At 37.9% G+C, this 25,136-nt stretch overlaps 1 protein-coding gene across 3 annotated transcripts in view; it reads right to left on the bottom strand.

Annotated features, from left to right (window-relative positions):
* The window catches only part of VPS13B (vacuolar protein sorting 13 homolog B), a 622,702-nt gene that overhangs the window by 112,515 nt on the left and 485,051 nt on the right, over positions 1 to 25,136 (bottom strand). For all 3 annotated transcript variants that reach the window (XM_054692064.1, XM_054692063.1, XM_054692065.1), the window contains 3 exons: positions 24,018 to 24,220; positions 21,514 to 21,721; positions 21,022 to 21,206 (listed from right to left, as the gene is read on the bottom strand). In XM_054692064.1, coding sequence (XP_054548039.1) covers positions 21,022 to 21,206; positions 21,514 to 21,721; positions 24,018 to 24,220 — 596 coding nt within the window. The remainder of the gene's footprint in view (positions 1 to 21,021; positions 21,207 to 21,513; positions 21,722 to 24,017; positions 24,221 to 25,136) is intronic.

Here is a 25,136-nt window from a genome sequence, read left to right on the forward strand (position 1 = left end):
AAACTGACAAGCAAAATTTCTGGTAAACAGAAATTGTTCAATTAATCTAAGTTGCCTCTTCCCTTTTAGCAAAGAATGAATCACTGAATTTAATTTGTGTGGGCTGGTGAAATTGCTGACAAACTATGGTTCACATCAGTGGATGTTTAAGCCAATGTGTAAAAGGAGATAGATGGTGAATTTTATAATTATAGATGAGACTGAAACCACCTGATCAATTTTAACATTGCTAAAAGTAAAATAAGCAACATCACATGCCTTCTGCTGTAATTCAATAGGAAGAATACTGTATTCTTGGAAGCATTCATTCCAAAAAAAGCAACTAATCAAGCCTTCATAACAACTGCTAGATTACAGAAAATATGGGGGATACAGGAGCATGTTAAATAATATTATAAGTATAAAATGAGCTAAGAGTCATAATGTAGGAAATTCTACAGGTAAAATGATCCAATTTCTTCAACAAATAAATGGCATGGGGAGAGAAAAAAAGAGAGGGAGCTGTTATAGTTTAAGTGAGACGAAACATATGAATTAAATATAATATATAGATCTCAAAAGGGATCCTGATTCAAACAAACTTGAGAATATATTTTGGCCATAACAGGAGAAAATTAAATATAGACAATTATATCACATTTGGAATTACTGTTGATTTTGTTTAATGTGATAAAGATATTGAAGTAATGTCTAAAAATATTTACATGACAGCAATGCCACCGAAGTGATTATGGGTGAAATGATATGATTATGTTGGATTTCCTTTAAAATACTCCAGAAAAACAGTAACATCATCAATAAAAAGTGGTGAGAAAGAAGATGTAATAAGAACAGGATATGATAATTATTAAAGATGTGTGAGAGGCACACAGAATTTATCACAGTAGTCTCTATACCTTAGCATATTTGCAATTTTTTATGACAGTAACTTAGAATTTTTTTCTCCAAAGGGAATTATCAGCATTTTACCCCCAATTAAAACTGATTAAATAATAAGGGTCTTCATTAGGAATAATAAACATATTAATCAAGAACATTTACAAAATACTTGGAAGTTTCCTTCAAAAGCAATTTAAGAATCATCTTAGAAGGCCCCCCCGGTGGCGGAGTGGGTTGAGCGCTGCGCTGTGAGGCAGTCTGCGGCCTCTGTGGCGCCAGTTCAATTCCTGGCCAGCCAGGGAGAGTCCCACATGGCGGGGCAGACCTCTTCTGTCTCACCTTCTGCTCCCCTCAACAGTGTACTTCGGTCCTTCTGCCTGTTCTGCTCCCCACTCTGTCTCTGGTGAATTCTCTCACCCTCCCGTGCCTCTGCCCTGTACCCCAGTGCTTTTATAAATAAATCAATCTTAAAAAAAAAAAAAGACTCATTTTAGAAGGTGAAGTTCAAATAACAGAAATAACTATATGACAAAACCAAATTTATATTGAATCAAGAAAAGGAAAATGGGAAAAAAGAGAACTAAAATTAGTGCCATCACCAATAGACCCTATCAAATGATATATTTTTAGTGTATTCACAATACATACTCGAATAATTACTTGACAGGCTGGCAATCTTTACCTTACCACTAGATGATAGCAGTGACATATGATTTGGTTATTCTACTAGTCTATGTTTTATTGATTTTGGTATTTGTGAAGATCTATTTTGTGCTCAGTGGAAATGTAACTTGTAAAGACTTTCAACACAGTGTACCCATTTTTAAGAGATCAATGTATATTTTTTTAAGATTTATTTATTTAAGCGTACAAGAGCTGGGGTACAGGCCAGAGGTATGGGGAGGGGAGAGAGGATTCACCAGAGAAAAAGTGGGGAACAAAACAGGCAGATCGACCGAAGTACACTGTGAGGGGAGCAGCGGGCAAGTCAGGAGAGGTCTGCTGTGCAATGTGGGTTGCTCCTTGGCTGACCAGGGATCGAACGCATGCTGCAGAGGCTGCGTATTGCTTCATAGGTTGCATCTTAACCCCTTGCGCTACAAGGGAGGTCCCTCAATGTTTTTTTTTTTTGGGGGGGGGGAAGAGTAAGGTTTTTGTGTGTAGATGGAGTCAAATCTGTAATACGATAAACTGTGGTAGAGTAGATTCTTCAAGATCATTTTTTCCCAACATTATAGAAAACTTTCTTTAATGTTTCTGAGAGTTTCATTAGAACATCATGGATAAAACTAACTGCTGTCCAGGGTCCAGGAGCAGGGTGTATGCAGGTGGAAGAGGTATAGCCTTCTGCCTCCACACTGGAGTTGTTCCAGGGCAGCTGCATCCCATTCACAGCAGAAAGGGCCCCTGTGCTCTTACTCTGGCCCAGTCCTAAGTCTGAAGGGCATGATCGTGGGGGATCCCAGGAGCCTCCTGGCACAATCAGCACAAGGCCTGGCCCATGCTGCAGCCCCACACCTCAATGTTGTTGCTGATGTACAAGATGAGACTGTCCCACTGGTTCCCCTCCCACAGGTACAGACAGTTATTAGAACTGCCCTCTGTACCTCTAACTACTGGAGGTGGAACTCATAGCCTGCTGCACCTGTCAAAGCTGTGGCTACTGCACCATCCTTCACCTGATTGGTCTCCAGGAAGTTCTTGAAGTGCTGGCTGTCCTTTTTGGCAATGAAGGGTCATAGGCTCAGCAGAGGAACTTCTGGTTGCCCCTTAAGAGATGCCACAGACCTTGTGCCCCAAGGTTCCAGCAATGCCATACTTGTGCAGCAGCACAGTGGGACGCTGTGTCTCCTACACTGACAGCTGAAATGCAGGGTCATCATGCGGTCCTGTGGCAGCCCAGCAGTTGTGGTGCTCAGTTCACTCTTACTGATTGTCTGGGCATGGTGATGTCTGCACACAGCAGGACAAGAGTGACATGCCACCCGTGTGCCCATACTCAGGGAAGGGAAAAGTGCCAGCCATCATCTCACAGGGCTCCTTCACGTCCACTTGGGTGGAACAGTTTCACTGTAAAGGAGCAGATGGGTGTAGGTGTGGCGGCTCCATCAAATATAGCTCTGTCCAGAAAGTCGATGGTGGGCTCTGTACATAATCTGTAAGTCTCGCACAAGCAGAAAGTACAGTTCTTATGTGGTAACCTTGCTCTCTAGCCAGAATCACCAGGCTCTATACTTCTAGCCCATTCCACTCCATCTTCTGACAGTGAGTTTGTTATAAGGCCTTTTGGCATACAGGTTCTGGCAGGAGGTGATGTGGGGGTCCTGGGCTGTCTTCAGGACTGCCAGGCACAAGATGTCATTCCACAATATATAGCACATGGCGGTAATGTAATAGATGGGGACTTTGAGGATGGTGTCCTGCTCATCCTCTAGGCCACTTGACATTGTAGGCAGAGAAGCTCATCACAGCACTGTGCTCTGGAATCAAGTGTCTGGCAGTTGGTGGGCTCTCTTTCCATTGTCTAAGAAATTCAGGTTTTTGGTCCTGCTGGAGGGATTCAAGTATCTGGAATAGATATTGGCTGACCTCAGTGTTTCAACTCCTTTTTTTTTTTTTTTTTAAGATTTATTTATTATACAAGCACTGGGTACAGTCAGAAGCAAGGAGGGTGAGAGAATTCACCAGAGCCAGAGTAGGGAACAGAACAGACAGACTGACGAAATACACTGCTGAGGGGAGCAGTGCGCATGGCAGGAGAGATCTGTGGCACCATGTGGGACCCTCACCAGTGGCTGGGGATCGAACCAGCGCTGCAGAGGCTGCGGGCAGCTTCACTATCCAGTGCTCAACCGCTGCGCCACCAGGGGAGGCCCGCAACTCCTTCTTGATGTATTTGCTCAGTGGTCTGCTGGGACCCATGCACACACAGTGTCACCGTGTGCAGGGGGTGCCTCTTTGTTCATCTCAGGGGCTTTCTTAGCTCTACTCTTTTCACCTTTTAGGAACTTTCACTCAAATAGTGACACATTTCCAGGCTTCTTGCCCTTCTTACTCTCCCCCTCCATGTTGCCATAAGTAGCCCAATAGGTCTGCCCCAGGACCTCCCAGTGGTCCCCACATACTCTTCTTGGCACTGTGGTTGCCACTGTCACTGCAGTACTTCAGTCAAGACCATTTCAAAATTCTATTATACTAAAGAATACAAAAGTATACAACAACCACTAAGAATCATTTAGCCCTGAATTTCCTTAATGTACTAAATATTTTTAAAACATTAACACATACAGCAAAGTATCAAGGGGACGTAGTAGACTGTGGTGGAGGACTGTGGGTGCCTTGGTAGTGGGTGTGGTGTGATCTGAAGGGGTGTGATCCTATACGCCGAGTCATTTGCATTGTCATAAATCAATGTTAACTCAATTCAAAACAGTAAAATAAAACATTCAGAAATTTGACCCCTCATCTTATCAGGAAAAAAAATTAATGAAATAGGAAACAATTTAGTTGTATTTAACACAGTTGCATAATGACTTATTTAAAGATACTGGTCAATGCCTGGAATTGACTTTTCCTCATGGAAGAAAAAAAAGGTGTCATGTTAAAGGGTAAAAACATGGGTAAGAGTCATGAAATCATTGTTTATTTTTAAAGAATGTTTCAAAATCAGTTTATGCAGCAAATAATTTCCTAAGACTAAGTATCTTTCAATCAACAAATGTAAAATAAACTGTGAATGCACCATGTATGTGTGTGTGTATATATATATATGTAAGTATATATATATATATATATATATTTCAAGATTACTGCAGTGAAATGAAGGACTGTGTTGAGAAAGCTGGTGACGGCGAAAATGAGTCCTTTGAGAAATATGGTTCAGTTTATCTATAGTGAGACTCACAAAAAGTAAAGAACAGCCACATTATTCATCTTTGTTCACTGAAAATGTTGTTTGATGAGGACTTTTTCTTGGGAGAGTTAAAAGCTGTGTTCTTATTGCATATTGGCATAAGCGACCATTCTAGTCCAATATACGATACAAGAGAACTGTTAACAAGAAAATACTCTATCAAAATTCTTTCTAATAGTAGCCTAAAACCAACATATTATTTAGCTGCTTTGGCAACATGCTAAGCATCTTTACTCAGTGATTCACCACTCTGTGGCTGATAAAGCAGTGAGGAATTGGTCACCATCTGTAGTTACTTATTTATGAAAGTCTAGGCTTTGAAAACATTGTGACACCAAGATAGAGAAAGCTGTCTGACACATGCTTTGGTTTAGATCAGTTTTACAAAATGCAAGAGGGTCTCTCCCACTGCCTGATAATATAGGTAATGAGACAAACATTAGAATATGTTTCTATAATAGTAAAATAATAAAAATGCATTATAGAGTAGAATATAGAATTTGGATGAAAAATGAGATGGAAAAGAGATGATTTCAAAATGTTTGTGGCTGGAGGAGGCTGCTGCTTTGGATCATATCCATGGACTGGCAAAATTTAAGAAACAATGATCACATGCGAAAGTGTGTTTTAGGAAGGACATCTTCAATAGGATGTCCTGAAGTACTTCAAATTCAATATGACACAGATTTTTTTAATCAACCCTCAAATATATATCCACTCCAATAGCTAAAAAAGCAATTTCTGCAATTAGAATGCTTGAAAATGAACCCCAGATTTGCTATTTAGTAGCAGGAAAATTATTTAATCTCCAAGCATTAGTTTTCTCATCTGTAAAATGTGAATGACAACAGTTTTGTAGCATTGTGAGGATTAAGTGAGATAATTACATATAATTTGGAGACAATGCTGGCACTAAATAGCAGAACAATGAATGAGAACAACAACAAAATAAGTACAAAGTTAGCACTTTCAATCCTGAAATCTTAAGATCTTTCTTACAGATTTCCCACCCCCATCCTTAGTACCATTTGTAAAGAGGTTTGTAGCTAGTATAAAACAGCATATGGTTATACCCCAAACCTTATTTTACATCTTGTCATTGTCATCTCATGACCTTTTAAAAAAAATTGTCATCTTGCCTGATTTCTCCTATCCCTAAGGAGTGGATCTTATCACTTAAACCTCTACTTCAAGTCTTCCTACCAAAAACTTACCCAATAAAATCAAGCATAAACTAAAGTTAACTTTCAAAATTCCTACCTTAGAACAACTCTTTAACTTCTTCCACAAACACTTCCTCATCAACTATTATGTTCTGGACTCCAGATGAATAAGGCACAGAGCCTCTATTCTCAACACACTTAATCTAGTGAGGATGTCAAACAATTACGTCCAATTTGAAAGTGACCCAAGCAAGGACGGCAAGGAGATGGGCTATTGCAGGGGAAATATTCTGCCATAATGCCCCCATGACTAAAACTGTTCTCTGAGTCAGCAGTGGTCTCAAAGTTGTCAAATTCACAGATTTCTTTTTTCTCTTTATACAACATGTTCTGCTGTTTATAGCCACCATAGCCCCGAACTTCTCAAGCTTTTGAAAGTTTTTCACTGTGACTAAATTTGCTGACACTAAGTCTCCTAGGCTTTGCTCTCTTGACCACTCCTTTATTGATTCTTATATCAGTTTCCTAGGACTTCCACACCAAACTACCAACAACTTGGTAGCTGGAAACAACAGAAATTGATCTTCTCAGTTCTGAAGTGAAAATCAAGGTGTCAGCAGGGCTAAACTTCCTCTGAACGCTCTAGGGTAGAATTTCTCCTTGCTTCTTTCCAGCTTTTGGTGGCTCCTGGTGATTCCTGGTGAAGACAATCTTTGTCTGTCTCCATATGACCTTTTCCCCTGTGCATCTTTGCCTCTGTCCCAATTTCCCTCCTGTTACAAGGACACCAGTTATTGGATTATGGTCCAACCTTAATTTAGTATCACCTCATCATAACTAATTATATCCACAAAGACCTTAATTCCAAAGAAGGTCACATTCTGGGGTTCTGGATGAACATGAATTTGGGGGGGCACTATTCAATCAACCACAATTCCTAATCTACCATTTATTTACTGGATTTAGTGAGGTTTCTCATGGTTCTGTTCTCAATTCTCTTACCTTTGAATTTTTCATTCTTGTGTGTGACTTTTCTCTATTTTAATTTCATGGTTCCCATTTTTAGTTCTTTGAGTGACTCTCCATACCATTTCTTAAAGAATTCTGACCTTTTCACTGAATTTTTAGCCTATATTTCTTTTCTCATTAGCCTATATTTCTAAACTCATGGTAGGAACATAGTCATAATTATTCCTCCTAAACCTTAAATTTTTAAGTGCTGAATATAGACTATCTCTTCCACACTCCTGACTACCCCATTTTTCCTCTGACATCCCCAGTCTCCCTTTTTTTTTTTTTAAAGATTTATTTATTTATTTATACAAGCACTGGGTAAGGTCAGAAGCGCGGGAGGGTTAGAGAATTCACCAGAGCCAGAGCGGAGAGCAGAACAGTCAGAGTGATGAAGTACACTGCTGAGGGGAGCAGCGGGCCGCAGGAGAGCTCTGCGCACCATGTGGGACCCTTGCCTGGTGGCCGGGGATCGAACTGGCACTGCAGAGGCTGCGGGCAGCTTTGCAACTCAGTGCTCAAGCGCTGCGCCACCAGGGAGGCCCCCCAGTCTCCCTTAATGGTGCTCCTTCCATCCAGTTTTCTAGGATTTACCCAGAGAATCATTTGATTTCCCCCTCCTATTATTGCCCATAAATAGACATTGGAATCTGCTGATTTTACCTCCTCTTTCTTACATTAATTTCCTCCTTCCTATTCCAACTGACATTCTCATTATTACTGAGTAACTGTGCTCTGAATTGGTCTTCTACAGCCTTAATCGACCACGGTCATTGCTCAGCTTGATAACTTTAAAAGGCGAAAGATTTATACGATCTGAAGAGAAACCAGAGTATATACAGCTTGATAACTTTAATGACCACCTCACAGAATAAAATGCGTATGGAGAAAAAATCCGAAAGTCTCAGCATAGCGTCTAATATACATTGATCTTCTATCTGGCTTTAAGGCTACTTTTCAAGGTCATCTCCTACTATATCAACTTCTTTCTCTGCACTTTCAGTAACAGATTGTGTAGTACTGGATGATAGATGCTACTAATCATTGTCATCATTTTCTGGTCCTTGTCAAGTTTGTAGGCCAAAACAGAGATTAGGTACAACAGGTAAGAATTCCAAAATTGCTGACACACAAATGTATAACAACTGATAAGTGGTAGGTAAGTAAAATGTGGTATATCCATACAATGGAATTTCCTTGGCAATAATATTGATCCATGATACAATGTGGATAAGTTGTGAAAATATTATAAATGACAGAAGCCAGTCACAAAAGACTGCATCCTACATGATTCCATTTATATGAAATGTCCAGAACGGGCAGTATATAGAGAGACAGGAGACAAATTAGTGGTTGGTTAGGTCTAGGGGTATAGGGAGACTTGAGGGTAACAGCTAATGGATACCAGATTTCTTCCTGAGATGATGAAAATGTCCTGTAATTGATTGTGGTGATGACTGAACAATTCTGTGGATGTATAAAAATCAATGAATGGTACCCTTTAAATGGGTGATTGTATGGTATGTGAATTTTATCTCAATAAAACTGCCCCCCTAAGTGTTAAGAGCATTTGAAAATGTTGTTACAAAATATGCAGGGTCCTCAAGTTTGATTTTTTTCTAGCTAGGAGCTAAATAAGGCATATATGCTTGAAAACATAATACAAAAATGAACTTTGTAGAGCAATGCCTTTATGAAAAGGATGGACAAAGAAATTAAGAATTTGTAATTTGTAATCAAAACTTATATTTCTTCCCCCCCACATTAAAAATCTAATGTAGAACAAGAAGCTAACTGGCACCTGGAGATGGTAAACCTTAAAGTAATAATTGCTAATATTTATATAGCACTAATTATGTGCTAGACACTGGTCTAAGTGCTATTATTATGCCTAATTTACAGAGGAGGAAGCTGAAGAGCAGAAGTTAAGTCTCTTGGCCAAGGTCACTCAGCAGATCTTAGATTTAGACCCAGATTTTAGTACCAGGTTCTTCATGCTTTAAAAGCTGAGCTGTATTGCCCTTCTGTACTTAATTCTTCTTCTGTTTGTTAACCTCTTTAACAATGTAGTTTTCAAAAAATAACACACTTTATGAACAACAGTTTTAACTGTCAATTTCATAGGGGTAAAATATTTTTATTTGGGAGGAGAACAATTCATAAAAACTTAAAAAATAATCAAAGATCATTAATTCATATTCACCATCCTTTTTTTAACAACCCAAACATTTTTAATACTGACCAGTAAACATCAAACTCACTCTAATTGCTAAACACAGTTCTTCATTTCCAGAAAGAAATGCTCCCCCACCTCTGCCTTTTTAATGTAAGAGTATTTAATAGGAAAAGAGAAATAGGCTAATAAAAGTTCTACTACCAAATAAAATGACAGGACAAAAATGACTTCAGTATTCTTCCACTTTGCAAATGTTTTCCATTTACTTTAAAAGCACATCTTATTGACAGATTCCTTCCCCACCTCTCCTTTTTTGAAAAGCAAGGAATGCCAGCATTTCAAACTTTTATATAAAAAATTTTCATTTGCTTTTTAAGTTTTTCCTACAAATTCTGCTTTAGCAGACCATTCACTAATGAGTTGAAAGTGAGTTCTCTTACTGCACTGGAGGGTAAACGATGCATTTCACAAGCAGGCAAGAAGTAGAAGAGGTCACAGGACTGGAACACAGCAAAGAAGTGGATCCTGAGGATCCACTCCTGGATCCTCAGGAGTGACTCACAACTGTGAAGCCACTGGGGAGTTCCAGTTGTCGCCTAAACACTCTCTTTCCCTAATATACTACATACAATAGTATACAGTATATATACTATATTCAGGGAAAACTCATTTTTTTTTTTAAAGATTTATTTATTCACGCACGTAAGAACCGGGGTACAGGCCAGAAGTGTGGGGGGTGAGAGGATTCACCAGAGACAGAGTGGGGAACAGAACAGGCGGACTGACTGAAATACACTGCCGAGGGGAACAGCAGGCGAGACAGGAGAGGTCTGCTGTGCCATGTGGATCACCTCACCAGCCGGGGATTGAAATCATGTTGCAGTGGCAGCGGAGAGCTTCACTAGTTGCCTCTAAACCCCTTGCGCCCCCAGGGAGGCCCAGAATACTCTATTTTAGATGCATTTAATATTCTGTCCTTGTCATTGGCTTTTTTTTTTCTCTAATACTTTTTTTTTTAAAGATTTATTTATTTATTTATACAAGCACTGGGTACAGTCAGAAGTGCGGGAGGGTGAGAGAATTCACCAGAGCCAGAGCGGGGAGCAGAGCAGGCAGAAGGACCGAAGTACACTGCTGAGGGGAGCGGTGGGCGGCAGGAGAGGTCTGCGTGCCATGTGGGACCCTCCTCCGGTGGCCGGGGAGCAGCCAGGGATCGAAATGGTGCTGCAGAAGCTGCGGGCAGCTTCACAACCCAGCGCTCAACCGCTGCACCACCGGAGAGGCCCAGTTACTGGCTTCTTATGGTCTATTATAATGTGTCTTGCAATGTCTAGGCCTGGTCATATTTTGTTTTGAACTCTCTGGGTCTCTTGGATCAGAACATCTAGTTTATTTCCCTGCTTGGGAGGTTTCTCAGTAATTATTTCTTTAAATAAATTTTCTATGTCTTTCTTTCTCTTCTTCTGGGACCTTCCCTGGCCCCCAGCATAGGGATATTATTTCCTTTTAGTTAGCCTAAAGATATTATTTCCTTTTAGTTAGCCTAAAGACTTTCTAATTACTGCTTTCATATTTTTGAATTTTTTTCTCTTTGTTTTCCTATATGTGTTCTCTGCCAGTGTGCTTTCAAGGTCACTAATTTCTCCCCATTACTTGCGTGTCTACTGTTGAGACCCATTTTCAAATTTGGGTTTAGTATATTTTAGATTCATTAGTTCTAGCTGTTCCAGTCTCATATTTTCTCAATATTTACAGTGTTTCTGTTTTTTGATTGTACATTGTTTTTCTTAATCTGGCAAGCATTTTTATGACCATGACCCTAACCTCCTTTTCAGGCATATTTTGCAGTTCTGCTGAATTGAGGCTTCTCTTGGGTTGTTTTATTATTTTTTATTATTTTGCTGCAGCATTTGTGACCCTTTTCTCTCTCTTAGTTTTAATGAGTTGTATAAGGAGTGTTCTTGTCCTATAAAATTGCTTTATACCCCTCCTCAGGAAGCTGTCTATGATCCTAAGAGTTTACCCAGGAACTTTAGGTATCTATTATTTCAATGACTGATGCCTTTGTACCTGTCAAATGGCCAGAATACTGGTGCTGGTAAAGGGTAGTAAGTAGAAAGAACACAGGGCAGCAGGGCACTGAAAGGTTGCCTCCAGTATGCATCAAGAGTTCAAGTTTCCTACAGTGATACAGATACCTGAATGGTGTGGCCAACTCCTTGGCCAAAGTGGCTTGCTGAGTCCCACTCTCTAGGCTATGGTTGAGCAACAGATGTAGCATTTGGTGAGGACTATAAAGAAGATGGACCATAAGCTGGGAATTATTCTCTCTGCTTTTTGAATATGGAGCCTTATCTAATGGAGCTTGCTCCTATTATTAAGATCCAAGTGTTTCAAACTCTGGTTGGTGAGAACATTCAGTTGCTGTCTTGCTGGTGTTCTGAGTGTGTTGTAAGACAGGTATTTCACATGCAGCCTCAGTCTGCAAATAATAGTCTTTTTTATGAGTAGACACAAGAGATCCAAGCAGGCTCTCTTCATTAATTTGAACCACACTGTTCCAGTTTGTTCCAGTTTGAACCACAACTGTTCTCAGGCTCAAGTCAATAATTATCACTCTATACCCTGACTCCTGTACTCTTAGTACTAGTACTCCTGGTGATACTAGTACTCCTTTTGTCTTGCACCCCAAGTCTGTGTACTGCCTTATACAGTGTAATGACTGCTTTCTCAAGTCCTCCATGCAGGCATGTGCCCTTAAGTTAATTATAGCAGAGGGGTTTCATACCCAGTTGTCCCATCACTTGTGGGTTTTACTGCTCTAAATATAGTTTAATTACAGCTATTCCTACCACTCTCTGCTGTACCATTGCTCCTGGCAAATCCATTTTTGCTTCAGGGATTGTTAACCTTGCTTTGTTGTAACTTGGTTGTGAATACGTGGAGGAGGCAAGCCTGCATCTTCATCCTGCCACCATATTGCCAGATTCCTCAGCATTCTTTTCAACATATTCCTAGATCCTTTTTTCATATGTTCACAACTTATGAAGACAGAATGATTAAAAGTATATTCAGGGAATACTCTATTTTAGGTTTCACTTAATGTCCACAAAAAGAGGCAAAAGCTTCTGGATGCAAAACACTTAGTAGTCGATCCAACACCATTACCCATCATTCAAAACCATTTATTATGGTGTCTGTTGGGTACACAGGACGTTTTCCTTTCCTTTATTTTCTAAGAATCTGGCTCTCCCTCTTGCTTCCCCAAAGCCCCCAAGACTTCTTTATATTTTCTACATTTCAACAACAATGAATCTCATATCTGGCTTTGAGCACTCCTCCTAAAGATGATGGATAGGAGCAAAGCCTTCTGGGACACATTAGCACAGCTGCCAGTGGGCAGGAGGTGCTTATAAAATAAAAAGGCTCAGGATTCTGGGAACATGTGTGTAACTATAAGTGATCCACCCAACATAGCTAAAAAGAAACACCCAAGAACACTTCCTTTTATTCTTTTTAAGCTGTGCATGGAAGGGGCAAATCATATTAGGTTGCAAATAACTCTCAGAAGGATTCTCTTTCTGTAGTGTCACCATGTGCTGATATCATAACCTTTGCCTATCAGGTCCATGTGCTTTAGAATTACAGGAAGCTTATAAAGTCAAGTTTAAAGCAGCAAAAGTCTAGTTTTTAATTTATTGGGTAATATTAAATATTACTGTCTGACTTGGAACATTTTTCCTTGTAATTATGAAAAAGAATAAAATCCATACAACTATAAGGTTTAATGAAGCTTTGCATCATTCTGTAGATAAGTATGTAAGATAAAATGTTATTAGACCACTAAATAGAATTAAGTCATCACTAAGTTAAAGAAATTGAGCATCTCACTGTAAACAATTTCAGAAATAGATGATTATTTTATATGTCAACAACTCATACATCATTAGAACTGAGCATACTTACAGAAATATGAAGTTGTCAATGTGTTATATAACCAATGCATTAAAAAGGAAGCAGTAGCCAAGAAAGGTATTAATATTTTATGTATAATGGGGACAAAAAATATCTCATATATGTGAGAAAGATACAGGGAGTGGGGTAGGGATGAGAGGGGAGGACAATGAGAAGATTTCTGAAGTAGTGTAAGGCTTTTCTCCAGATGCAGACAGCCTTTGATGTACAGAGAGAAACAGTTTTGCCAGAAATTTGCAAAGGAAAAGCTGGAAAACATAGTAGAAAGGAGTAAATGTTTTTAGTGAGGCATTTTTCTAGAGACCCTTTGCCAGTGTCAATTCTTCTCCAAATCCTTAAAAGAGCAGGGTTCTTCCAACCCTCTTAGAAGAGCAGAAACATTCTGCAGATGTTCAGAGGCCATCACACTGGAAAAGAGCAGCTGATTGTAAGGCCAGTACTGACCATGAATATGTCTAGTCTAGACGGGGATGGGCCAGGAGAGCAATAAGAGAGATGTGAAATAAAATGCAGCAGAAATAAAATGGGTCTGCAAGGCTAATAATCACCCCCGATTCACAGGGATGTTGGCAGAATGTGACTCTACCCCATGGCCATAGTTCATTGGGGTCAAGAGTACCTGACACCAAACTGGGTCGTTCAGGAATGTGGAAGTGAACTGGAGGTTGAACAGACTTGTCAATATAACTGTGGGATTATGGAGAGAGTATTATATGGTCTGAGAAGGAGGAAGAAAAAAGCTAGCTTGTTGAAAAGGAAGAGCAAAGCAAATGTGGGGAACGCAGCTGAGAAAAGTGATTGTAAATACTCTCTCGGGTTTCTAGCTTCCATTCTAGGTTAGAATCTTTCTAGAGACAGTTGCATTTGCTCTCAGCCTTTAGCACTCTCCACTTTATCTAGAGTCCTCTTTTTTTTTTTAAAGATTTATTTATTTATTTATTTTAAATTTATTTATACAAGCACTGGGTACAGTCAGAAGTGCGGGAGGGTGAGAGAATTCACCAGAGGCAGAGCGGGGAGCAGAGCAGGCAGAAGGACCAAAGTACACTGCTGAGGGGAGCAGCGGGTGGCAGGACAGGTCTGCGCACCATGTGGGACCCTCCTCGGGTGGCTGGGGGGCAGCCGGGGATTGAACCGGCGCTGCAGAGGCTGAGGGCAGCTTTGCAACCCAGCGCTCAACCGCTGCGCCACTGGGGAGGCCCCCTCTTTTTTTTTAAAGTAAGCCAGTTTCAGTGTGGTTTTGGCTGCCTGCAACCCAGAAGACTACAGTCGCTATACCACCACATAGGTTACTGACTATGTAGCTGTGGGAGAAGTGGTGTCTCTTTATAAAAACTGTCCCTAGTCAGTAAAAGTATTTCATCAGCACAGGCAGAGGCAGCATTATTATAAGGTTAACAGACTGTAAACACAAAAGAAGTCTCTTGGTCTAGCACTTTAGAATCCAGGTCCTTTGATCAACTGATAGAGTGGTGATAGTGATGACACTGATGCTGATGATAGCAGCTAACATTTATTGAGTTAATGATAACTTACTGCTTTAACTATGTAAGGCACTATGCCAGGTGCTTTACATACATTATCTCTACTTCTCACAAGTCTTCAAGGTAGTGAGTGCTGAATTTTGTTTGGAAAGATTTGTGACACAACGTAAATAGAAATGGCATTTGGGAAAGGCCTGAATGCTGGGAAAGTGGGTAGCCACAAAAGAAGGTACTTAGTATGATGGATTCATCACAATTCAAGATCTGGCCATTAATCTTGCAGTCTCAGAAAATTTCCATGGGGTCCTAGCACTGACTGGACTTAGGAAGGCTGAGTCATGCAACAAAGTTACTAGAGATGGAGATATAAACCAGATGCCAAATGACTAGTTTACCATGAGATGTATAACTACCTAGCAGCCCAGATACTCAGAGTGTACAGTATTCTTTCAGTATATAAATTGCATTAGGAGCCAAACTATTAGAAGGTTGTTTGGATGGTTACAAGAGTTGATCGTTGTACACAGATCTGACAGCTGCTACATTCATCTCCATATAAGGGATTTAGCTACCAGGTGAACCAGACACTTGGGCACCATTTCTTTGGATGTTGCCAGGAGGGTTTTGCCAACAAATGCTTCCGTGAGCCTTCGAGGCATTTAGAGCAGGCCAGTTCTCCTCCTGAAGAAAATACTCTTCTGATATCTTACACTCAATCCATCTTGTGTGTCTGAGAGTTCTTTTATTTATTTAAGGTTATTTTTTTCAGATCTTTGATTATTTCACAATTTAACAGTATGAAGTAAAGCTAATTTTATTTTCATTGTTTGCACATTTTTCAACAGAGTAACTGTCACCCAAATGTGTAATCTGGAATATTCTTATCCCAATGTTTTACATACAGGGCACAGAATATAGACTTTAGAGCCTATATTCTTCACTTGCTATGAAATTCTGGCTCTCCCAATTGTAAGTTTTGTGATTCAGAGCCAGTCAATTAAATTCTCCTGCCCTCAGTTTTATACTTATAAAATGGGGATAATGACCATCTCACAGAACAAACAGAGATTAAATGAAGTTATGTATGCAAAAACTTAGCACGGTGCTGGATGTAAAACAAAAAGATGGTTATAATACACTGGAGCAAAGATAACACAGGGTTCAATCATTTAGATTCTCCTTGATTTCTAAGTATGCAATTTTTGTTCACTATTCTTCCTCTGTAGTTTCACTTTGAATTTTATAACCATATCAGTATTATTTTAAAAACTAATTTCCCTGACTTCTGAACTGTATAAACAAAAGTGAATTGGGCACAAGTGGATTGATTTCTTTGGCTTACAGTTCTCCTTCTACCCTAGAAGTAAACAAATGACACAATTTTCTTTTGTCCTTTTTCTTCCTGTTATCCTTGTGAAGATATCTTTTAAAGACTCTAGTCATTTTTCAAACAAGAATTCTGTGCCAAAATTCAAAGCTTGAAGATGCCTTTTTTAAAAAATTTTATTTTTATATTCCCCATACAATTGCAACCCCCTTATTTTGTCCCCAATCTCTCCTTTCCCCGCCCCCCACACCCCATAGTGAAGATGCCTTTTTAACTGAAAATGTGCTATGAAATCATGTAGTTTTAGTAACAAATTTATTCTTTTTTATGAATTCAAATGTCAGAATTGCCCAAATTACATGGCTCCTCCTATATATATGTATGGCTTTTCCTTAATACAGATTCAGTTATCTAGTTTATTACCTCATAAGTTTGTATGAGCAATTCTGCCCTTTCTTTTAAATTAGATTATAAGACTTGTCAGAGTAGGGACAGACCTTCTGTCCCTTGATAGTCTCATTACCTATATGTTGTATGACTCCACCCTGATAATGAAAACATATTTAATGACTGTTGATGAGAAATATGATGAAGAAAAAAAAAGAGATACGTTTACCTCATTTGTTAATTATAGTCATACTTTCTGAAGGTACAGAGCTTAATCTAAGTGTAATTTTTCTAATGTAAAGTTTTGTGAACTATGTCAATTTTCCCCTAAATTACTTAAAACATTTTTGTTCCCTTTCCTCTGACTTTACCACCACGAATCTTATGTATATAATAGATATTTCCTGCATTAGAGAAAATGCTAACTTCAGCTCTTTTATCTTTCCTTTTCCTTCAATGCCAAACTCATCTTCCATGTTGCTTCTTTAACTTTATTTCCTGTATGTTTAAATAGCTTTTGTGTTCCCAATCCATTTAGTGTTCATCTTTAACTTTAATGTTTAAGCTCTCTGGGGAAAAATGTATTTAGTTTGGCCTATTTTATCATACACCAAATGAAGACATCTAAAGTATAAATAGAACACAAAAATGAAAATAAATATGAAAACAAGAATACAGTATTGAGATAGTAAGAACAAGCACTATGGCAGGTCCAGGTGAGAATTAAAATATACCAGCACCCCTATGTTCATTGCAGCACCATTTATAGTAGGTAAGACTTGGAAACAATCCAAATGCCCCCATACAGATGACTGGATCAAAAAGATGTGTTACATATACACAATGGAATACTATTCAGCAATCAATAAAGATAAACTCATGCCATCCATAACAACATGGATGGGGTTGGAAGGGATTATGCTCAGTGAAATAAGTCAGAAGGAATAAGAAAAATATCAGATCGTTTCACTTACAGGAGGAACATAGGGGAACCAAATAAATGATCAAGGAAAAAAATAATAACAATTAAAAAACACAACACAACAAAACAAAAATAAACAGACAACTATAAATCAGAGACATTCTGCAGGGGAGTGGGAGGGAGAGGGATCGAGATGGGGGCGGAGAAGCACAAGAGACTATGGAGTTGGTGCGTGGGTGAATTGGTGGTGGAAATTCTGTGGGGACTACACCTGAGAAAATAAAGCAAACACTGTAAAAAAAAAAAAAAAGAACAATGAACAATGACGTAAAATAAAAAAAGATAAATAAATAAAACTTTTCCTGTTCTTGTTAAAAAAGAAATAAAATATCCATTACCAATTATATTACAATGGATGGATGACAATTTTACAATCTGGGCATATAGGTATTTCCAAAATGGAAATCCTGAGGAGGCAGTGTACACAACAAGATGAGGTGAGAGGAAAACTTAGTATGTCAGGAAACTAACAGTTGTCAGAAATGTCTTCTACTTATGCTCATTTAAACAATACACAATTCTTTCTAAGTTGATGGCATTACTCCACCCCACAGATCTCAATTTTTATTGACATCTATACTAACACTTAAAATTTAACGTGACAAAATTACAAACTGACAACAAAATAAGCTGTTTTTCTTCCTGTGAACATTTTTAATGTTGTTGTTCAGAATCTATGATTATTTTGATTCAGTATTATAATCATGTCTTCCACAATAATTCCAAGTTAAGTCCATAAAGTCATATGGGGAGTCTGTCTATAAATCCCATTATTAACCATGGGAAATATATATAAAAAGTCAAATCTAGGGATTCTGTATAAGTGAACTCTATAAAGTTAGTTTTTATGAACTAAATGGTCTGAAAGAAAAAGTCATCTAAACTCCTTTGTTTTTAGGACTAAACCCAAGGAGATTAACTTATCTTTGTATTTAAGAACTAGCCTCTGTCTAAGGGGCAGTGTGCTTGGCAGTGTCTTCAATGACCTCACCAAAAGCCCGTGTAACGTAATGACATTAGGCTGTGTGTTTATAGATAATACCCCAGAAGTATAACACAATGCATCCTGACATAATTCAGTTTGTAATATGAAAACTTATTCAACAGCCCATAAAATAATGCTAAACAATGTAATATTTTTGAAAAATACAAAGCAGAAATACTTTCATTCGATATACTTATTTAGCATTTCTACTGCAGTGCAAACCGTAAGGGACACAATGCCAAGTCAGCCACAATCATTTCTTTGGGAAACTTACAAATCAGGAGAGAGACAAGATCCGTGTCTGTGAGAAGTAAGTTGAGAAATAGAATAAAAATGGTGCCATGAAGTGCCTTCAGGAGAAGACAATATCATGTTTGGAGATCGTTCCAGGAAAGGCTTTGTGGAATAGATGGTACATGACCTCATTAGAAGTGTGGATAGAATTTCAGTAGACAAGGGCAGAGATTCAAATGAAGAGGTAGTAGTGTGGAAATGAGATGTCACAGGCTAATTTTGGGCATGCCAAATAGGCTTGTTTGACTAGAGCACAGACTAAGAGTAAGCAAGCGGAAGCTAAAGTTCAGTGAGAGATGGAGAAGTTATATAGGGCCCTCAAGGTCACTCTAGCAAGGTGACAGAAGTTTGAAGATTTTTCTTAGGGAAAGATACAATTCACCTGTCTTTTAAGAATTTTGTGGGACAAGTTGAAAGGAAAAGTGATTGAAGGCTAAAATTCCAATGAAGAGGTTTTTTTTTTAGTGGTTGGTGTGTGAAGGGCGAGTACAAGGAAAGAAAGGAGCAGTTGCTAATAGTTCACTCTATAGAGGGCATCTATTCGTTTTAAGCTATATTTCACTTAATTCTTACAACCTCTCTGAAAGGTAGATAACTCTAATTTCAAAGTTCAGCTGAGGAAATTAAGGTTCAAATAGATCATCAATTTTCCTGAAGTCACTGAATTAGTAAAAATAGAGAAGAAGGGAAGGAAAGGGGATAGGAGTCGGCAGTTGGGACTTTAAAGTTGATGTTATCTGCAAGACACCAAGTTTTGTTTTGTTTTTTTTTTAAAAGACTTATTTATTTATTTATACAAGCACTGGGTATAGTCAGAAGTGCGGGAGGGTGAGAGAATTCACCAGAGCCAGAGCGGGGAACAGAACAGGCAGACTGATGAAATACACTGAGGGGAGCAGCGGGCATGGCAGGAGAGGTCTGCACGCCATGTGCGACCCTTGCCAGTGGACGGGGATCGAACCAGCGCTACAGAGGCTGCACGCAGCTTCGCAGCCCAGCGCTCAACCACTGCACCACCAGGGGAGGCCCTGCAAGACACCAAGTTTATATAGGGTCTTTTTTTTGTAAGTTTTCTGCAATTTAGGATTGAAAGTTCAATACTTTAGCTGTGCCTCTGGTACAGATATAGATATAATCACATATAGCGGAGAGATTCTTCTTGAAAGTTGATATTAGGGAGACTGGTTTATCCCAAACAACCGCAGAAACTTCACTGCTAGACTGAGAGCTTCATATGAAAGGACAGAGTCTTATCTGTTTCTGAATCCCCAGGAGCGAGCCCAGGGTCCGGCACTATGATTATTCAAGGAAAGAGCTGTCATACTGAATCAAACCTATGATTCATGCAACATATTTTCTGTTCTCAACAGAGGCTCCAAGGAAACAAAATAGTTTGTATGGTTATAAGATTGCAACTTGGAGAGTTATTTCCACAGATGAGGTCTGGCCCAGGCCCTGGGACAAATTCAGCTCCTAGTCAGAGAATCTAAGGATTGAACCAGGAGCTCAGTAGCATGGCAACCTTCTGTCTTTCCTGCTCTGTTCTTCCATGGCAACTGTCAATTCCAGGTATTTCCCTCACTACTGGGATCAAATTCTCCCTTTCAAATTAGGTTAGGTACAACTCTGTCTTGCTTCTTAAGCCAGCATCTTAACCTTAAATTCTATATCTCAGTTCCTATATCTCTAACTAGAAAGGAAATATGGCAGGACTTCTGATACCACCTTTTTGTTTGTTGACACTTGTCAAGCTTGCAACATGCAGTGTTTTCCTTATGTGACAAGTACCTGCTGCAAATCTTGTGGACAACTCCCAGGTCTCCCTGGTCTAGCCTGTGCTTCTGCTTCATAAAACACTTCTGCTTGTAAGGAATTCATAAAACACACTTTGACAACAGCCATCACATTAGTGGTGGTACTCAAACTTATGCAGCACTTGTTATGTGTCAGCCTTGTATTAAAAATTAGTATTTGTATTATTTTTATAGTTATAATAGTATTATTAGCCTTATTGTATTGAAGGAAAAAAAAACCAGCAAAACAAAACACCTGAGGCTGAGAGCTTAAGTACATGTCTAAAGGTGACACACTTGTCAAGCAGCAGAGCCAGAATTTGAACCCAGGCATTCTGGCTATAGTTCATCTCTAACCACTATGCTTCCCTGCCTCTCAATGGCAGTGAGGAGATGAAGAACATGTCACAAGTGAATGCACTCACTATCTAAAATACCCCATTGAATACAATTGACACAATATTGCCACTAATAATTAGCTATCCGATTATGTTAATAAAACATGAAAATTTAGTTAGAAATGAACCTAGAAATCAGTTAGAAAGCAGCTTAAATGATGTTGACAGAAATAATTGCACCAACATTTTTTCCTAGTATCAGATCAGCAGGTTCCCACAATGTTTTAATTTAAAAATGAACATTCATTCCATACCTGTAACACATCACCGAGGTCTGCTGTACTGATATCTGGGTCCTCTGTGGTGTTGAAGGGCACAGGAGTTATTCGCACAAGGGTGAGCACTCTAGGCTCTGGGTATCTCCACAGCATCATCCCAGGGCTATCTTCAGTTTCATTGTAAAAGAAGACTTCAAAGATTCCAGGCATTTTCAAAGGTTCTATCAAATGAAAGTATAATTGATTGCATGCATTTGAAGGGGAATATGCTGGTATATTAAAACAAGAGAAAATTAGTAGGATAAAAGAAAAACATATAAAGAAGCTGAATGATTATTTTTATAGGATTTGAAATAAGAGCAAATCAAGAATTTTCCCTTGAGACTGAATAGTAATGTACTATTTTTTAACTGCAGACATTAATGTACTCTCAAGTGATCTTGAGAATGTCTTACTTAGTGAATGGGCAATTATAACACACATTCATACACACACTCACACACACAAAATGATGCTACTGTTACTTACCAGCATCTTGTATGTACTGAAAAAAACCTGTCCGTAGATCATCTGAACTTTGTTCACTTTTAAATAACTCATTCTTTTCCATAGGAGATGGCATCTGTGACAATGCTTCAGAAACTTGCATTTCAAAACTTCCCTCCTCATTAAGATATCCATTGAGTAATTCATGCAGGAGAGCTAAACAATTCAAGTGTTCTTGACCCCAGAAAACCTTTAAAATCACATGAAAAATTTCAGTCTTTTAAATATAAAAAGTTTATAAGGATAATTGGTACAATTATATTTGAATTAACAAAAGACTTAAAATATGTTCAATTCAATTACTGACAATAGCTAAACTATAATTTCTAAGAAAGTAACTGACCTATGGGATTGAAATTTTATTACTTGAGTAAATATATAAAAATAAGAAAATCTATGACATCATATACTGTGTAAGTAACAATCAATTTTAAATGCTGAATTAACGATGAAATTATGTTGATGAGAAGTAATGTTTATGAGTTAACTAAGAGGTCAAAGGACACTTATTATAGTCTGAGAGAAGGCTATGAAAATATTCTAGGCCAAAATGATAATAAAATAATAACCTTGTGGAATAGTTTCCTACATTTTATCATGAGAGCAAATAAACACGCCGTGGTTCCTTTCTTTGTACTTTTACTCTTCAGAGAAAAAGAGAGAAATCCTGCTCAAGGAATCTGACTTAGAAGGTTCCCAATATCTATAATTAGTAAAAATGTGTCAACAAACAGTATTCTACAGCCCTTGAGACTTAACTGTACAGGAGCTACAATAGAATGTCAGACCAAAGGCCTTGCCTTGGTTTTTTAAGGATGAAGTTTTCTTTTTCTGCAAGTGAAGAATATTAATTTATAACAAATGGGTAATAATGATTAAAGTGAGAGGACTCAAAATTTTAATGTTAAAGTTCTCTGAATATATTGAATAAAGGTAATAAAATAATTAATTCTAAGAGAATTGGATAACCTATGAAAAACAAAAGACTACAGAGAGGTAAAAGCATAATGCTCTATCTTGTGGGTAAGTTTCAAATCTTAAGCTTAGATCCAGTTCTCTATGAATTAAGATGTCTCAGAAGTAAAGGGAAGATATATGATACTATGTCTACTTTTGTTCTCATCAACCTTCTGATTGGATCCTGAAAATTAGAGATAGGTGAAAAATGAGGCTGGAGAGTAAAACACCGTGCTCAGCCTATAAACTCATAATATTGAGAAAATATATTTTGTTTTCGTTCTTGTGGAGTTATTCTGCTGCCAGAGAAAAGTGGCATTACAATTAATACTCTTGATAATAAAAACACAAAACCACATGTTCATTGCTAAATATGATTTCCAATAATTGCTAAAAATCTTTAAAGCAATACAAAATCGTAAATTACTAAGAACTGGCTCCCCATCTAGTTTTGTGTCAGTAAGAAAACTAGAGGAAAAGTCAAGACAACCAAACTTCAGTGAAAATAAGAAATTCATATAACGTACTCCCATTAGTAACAAATTAGTCATTTCCTTTTACTGTAATTGTAAATCAAGCTTTTCCAATTCATGTCAAGTTGGGGGACACCAAACCATATGAAGATTACATTCAAATCAATCCAAATAGAAAATTATTAACAGGTTGTATTCCTTCACACATTTTGTGCTCGACTGTAAACCAAATGCAGAAGAGGTTGCAATATGATTTATTAGTCATCAGACATAATATTTGGAAATGGTTCTTATATACTACTATTAAGAAATGGCTTTTATATAGTGTTAATGACACTGTGGTTGAGACAGGTTAACTATTTGTAATTAGGAAAGTCTACATACTGAGGGGGGATAATGCTAATACCCCAATAAATCTACTCCTAGTCTTATATCCAAGAGAAATGAAAAATATGTCCATACAAAAACTTGTACACATATTTTACAGGAGCATTATTCATCATAGCTAGAAGGACCCAAGTGTCCATTAAATGATGAATGGATAAACGTGGTATAGTAATACAATGGAATATTATTTGGCCATTAAAAGGAATGAAGTAAGCCTCTACTAAAACATGGATGAATCTTGAAAACACTAAGTGAAAGACATCAGTCACAAAAGATCACATCTTATATGACTACATTTACATGAAATTTCCAGAACAGTCAATATTAGAAAGTATATTAGTAGTTGCTTAGGACTATAGAGGGAGTTGAAAGGGAGCAAATACTAATGGGTATAGGTTTTGAGGCATGTGTGAAAATGTTTTAAAATTGATTGTAGGGATGATCAAAATAACTGTGAATATAATTAAAAAATCATTAGATAAAGTTTAATTAGGTGAACTGAATGGTATTTGAGCTATATCTCAACAAAGCTGTTAGAAAAATTTAGTAAGAACTGACAATACCCTTCCTAACCACACCAAGGTTTAATATTTATTCATACAGTTAAAAAAAAATGAACAAAGGCTAGTTAAAAACTTAAGGGAAAAATGTGGCCAATCCCCTACAGACCTGCAGCAGACCTCCTTTTAAGTCGATGGATATCTTTGGTATGGACTGTTCTGGGCCCGGATTGCCACTGTGCTTACACCATTTAGTTTCCAGGTTGGCAGTAAAACAACATGGTCCGATCAGGATCCGACTTCTTTCTTTGAGACTTGTTTTAAGAAGAAAGTCATTTACACTGAGTAGAAATGATGACCCAAGAATTACACCTGAAAAAAAATGGAGAGGGGTATATTTTATAAACTTTCAAAGTCAAAAAGTGTATTTGGGTGAGGACTATCTGTACATATAAAGAGTACTAATTCATCCTTTGTCACAACCTTTTTTTTTTTTTTTTTGGCTTTTTCCTATATTTATGCCATTTATATAGAATTCTAGTTATGAAGCAGGTATACCTCATTACATTCCTAACAAAGCAATATTTTCCAAAACATTATGACTTTTTCCATGTGTGAGCATTTTAAGTTTTATGAGTAGAGACATTTTCATTAAGTTGTGCAAGTTTTTCAAACAACTACATTTGAGAATAAGAACAGCTGCTTCATTTGTCTATTGTTAACATGATGGGGAAAGGCAATTTTCTATGATTTCTTACAGTAATGGAGTATAGTATATTACCATGCGAGACACTCAAGTTTTTGACTGGCTCATGTTAAAATTCAAAACAACCAAAATATATAACATGTGTTTTCTAAAAATCTTAGTTTAATCCAAACTTCACACATCATAACCACCTGAAATTTACAAAGTCTTAAAAACAGATAGTGGCAGGTTAGATTTATGAGAAAAACTATATGCTATAGTTCAAAGTAAATATACTCAGAAAAGGAATACACTTAAAAATGTAGGTTTTCTTTTGAACTTAAACTAGAAGTGCAGATCAAAACCTTTTTATAAAACCAATGGTACACTTTAAGATATTTGGATGCAAAGTTGGAATGGTGGGTTAACTTTCCCCCACGGAGCTCATATTCGGAATTGTCATTGTGAATATTGAATTTCACCAGACCACATTTGAAATGCCCATGGCTTATTTTTCTAATGATATTTGATCCTTAAAAGAGATGAAAGATTAAAAAACACCTTAGGCCCACATTATACTTGTTTCAAAGCACAGTACCCACA

This window comes from Talpa occidentalis, unplaced genomic scaffold (assembly GCF_014898055.3).
Source record: "Talpa occidentalis isolate TD23 unplaced genomic scaffold, MPIMG_talOcc4v2.1, whole genome shotgun sequence".
Taxonomy (NCBI): domain Eukaryota; kingdom Metazoa; phylum Chordata; class Mammalia; order Eulipotyphla; family Talpidae; genus Talpa; species Talpa occidentalis.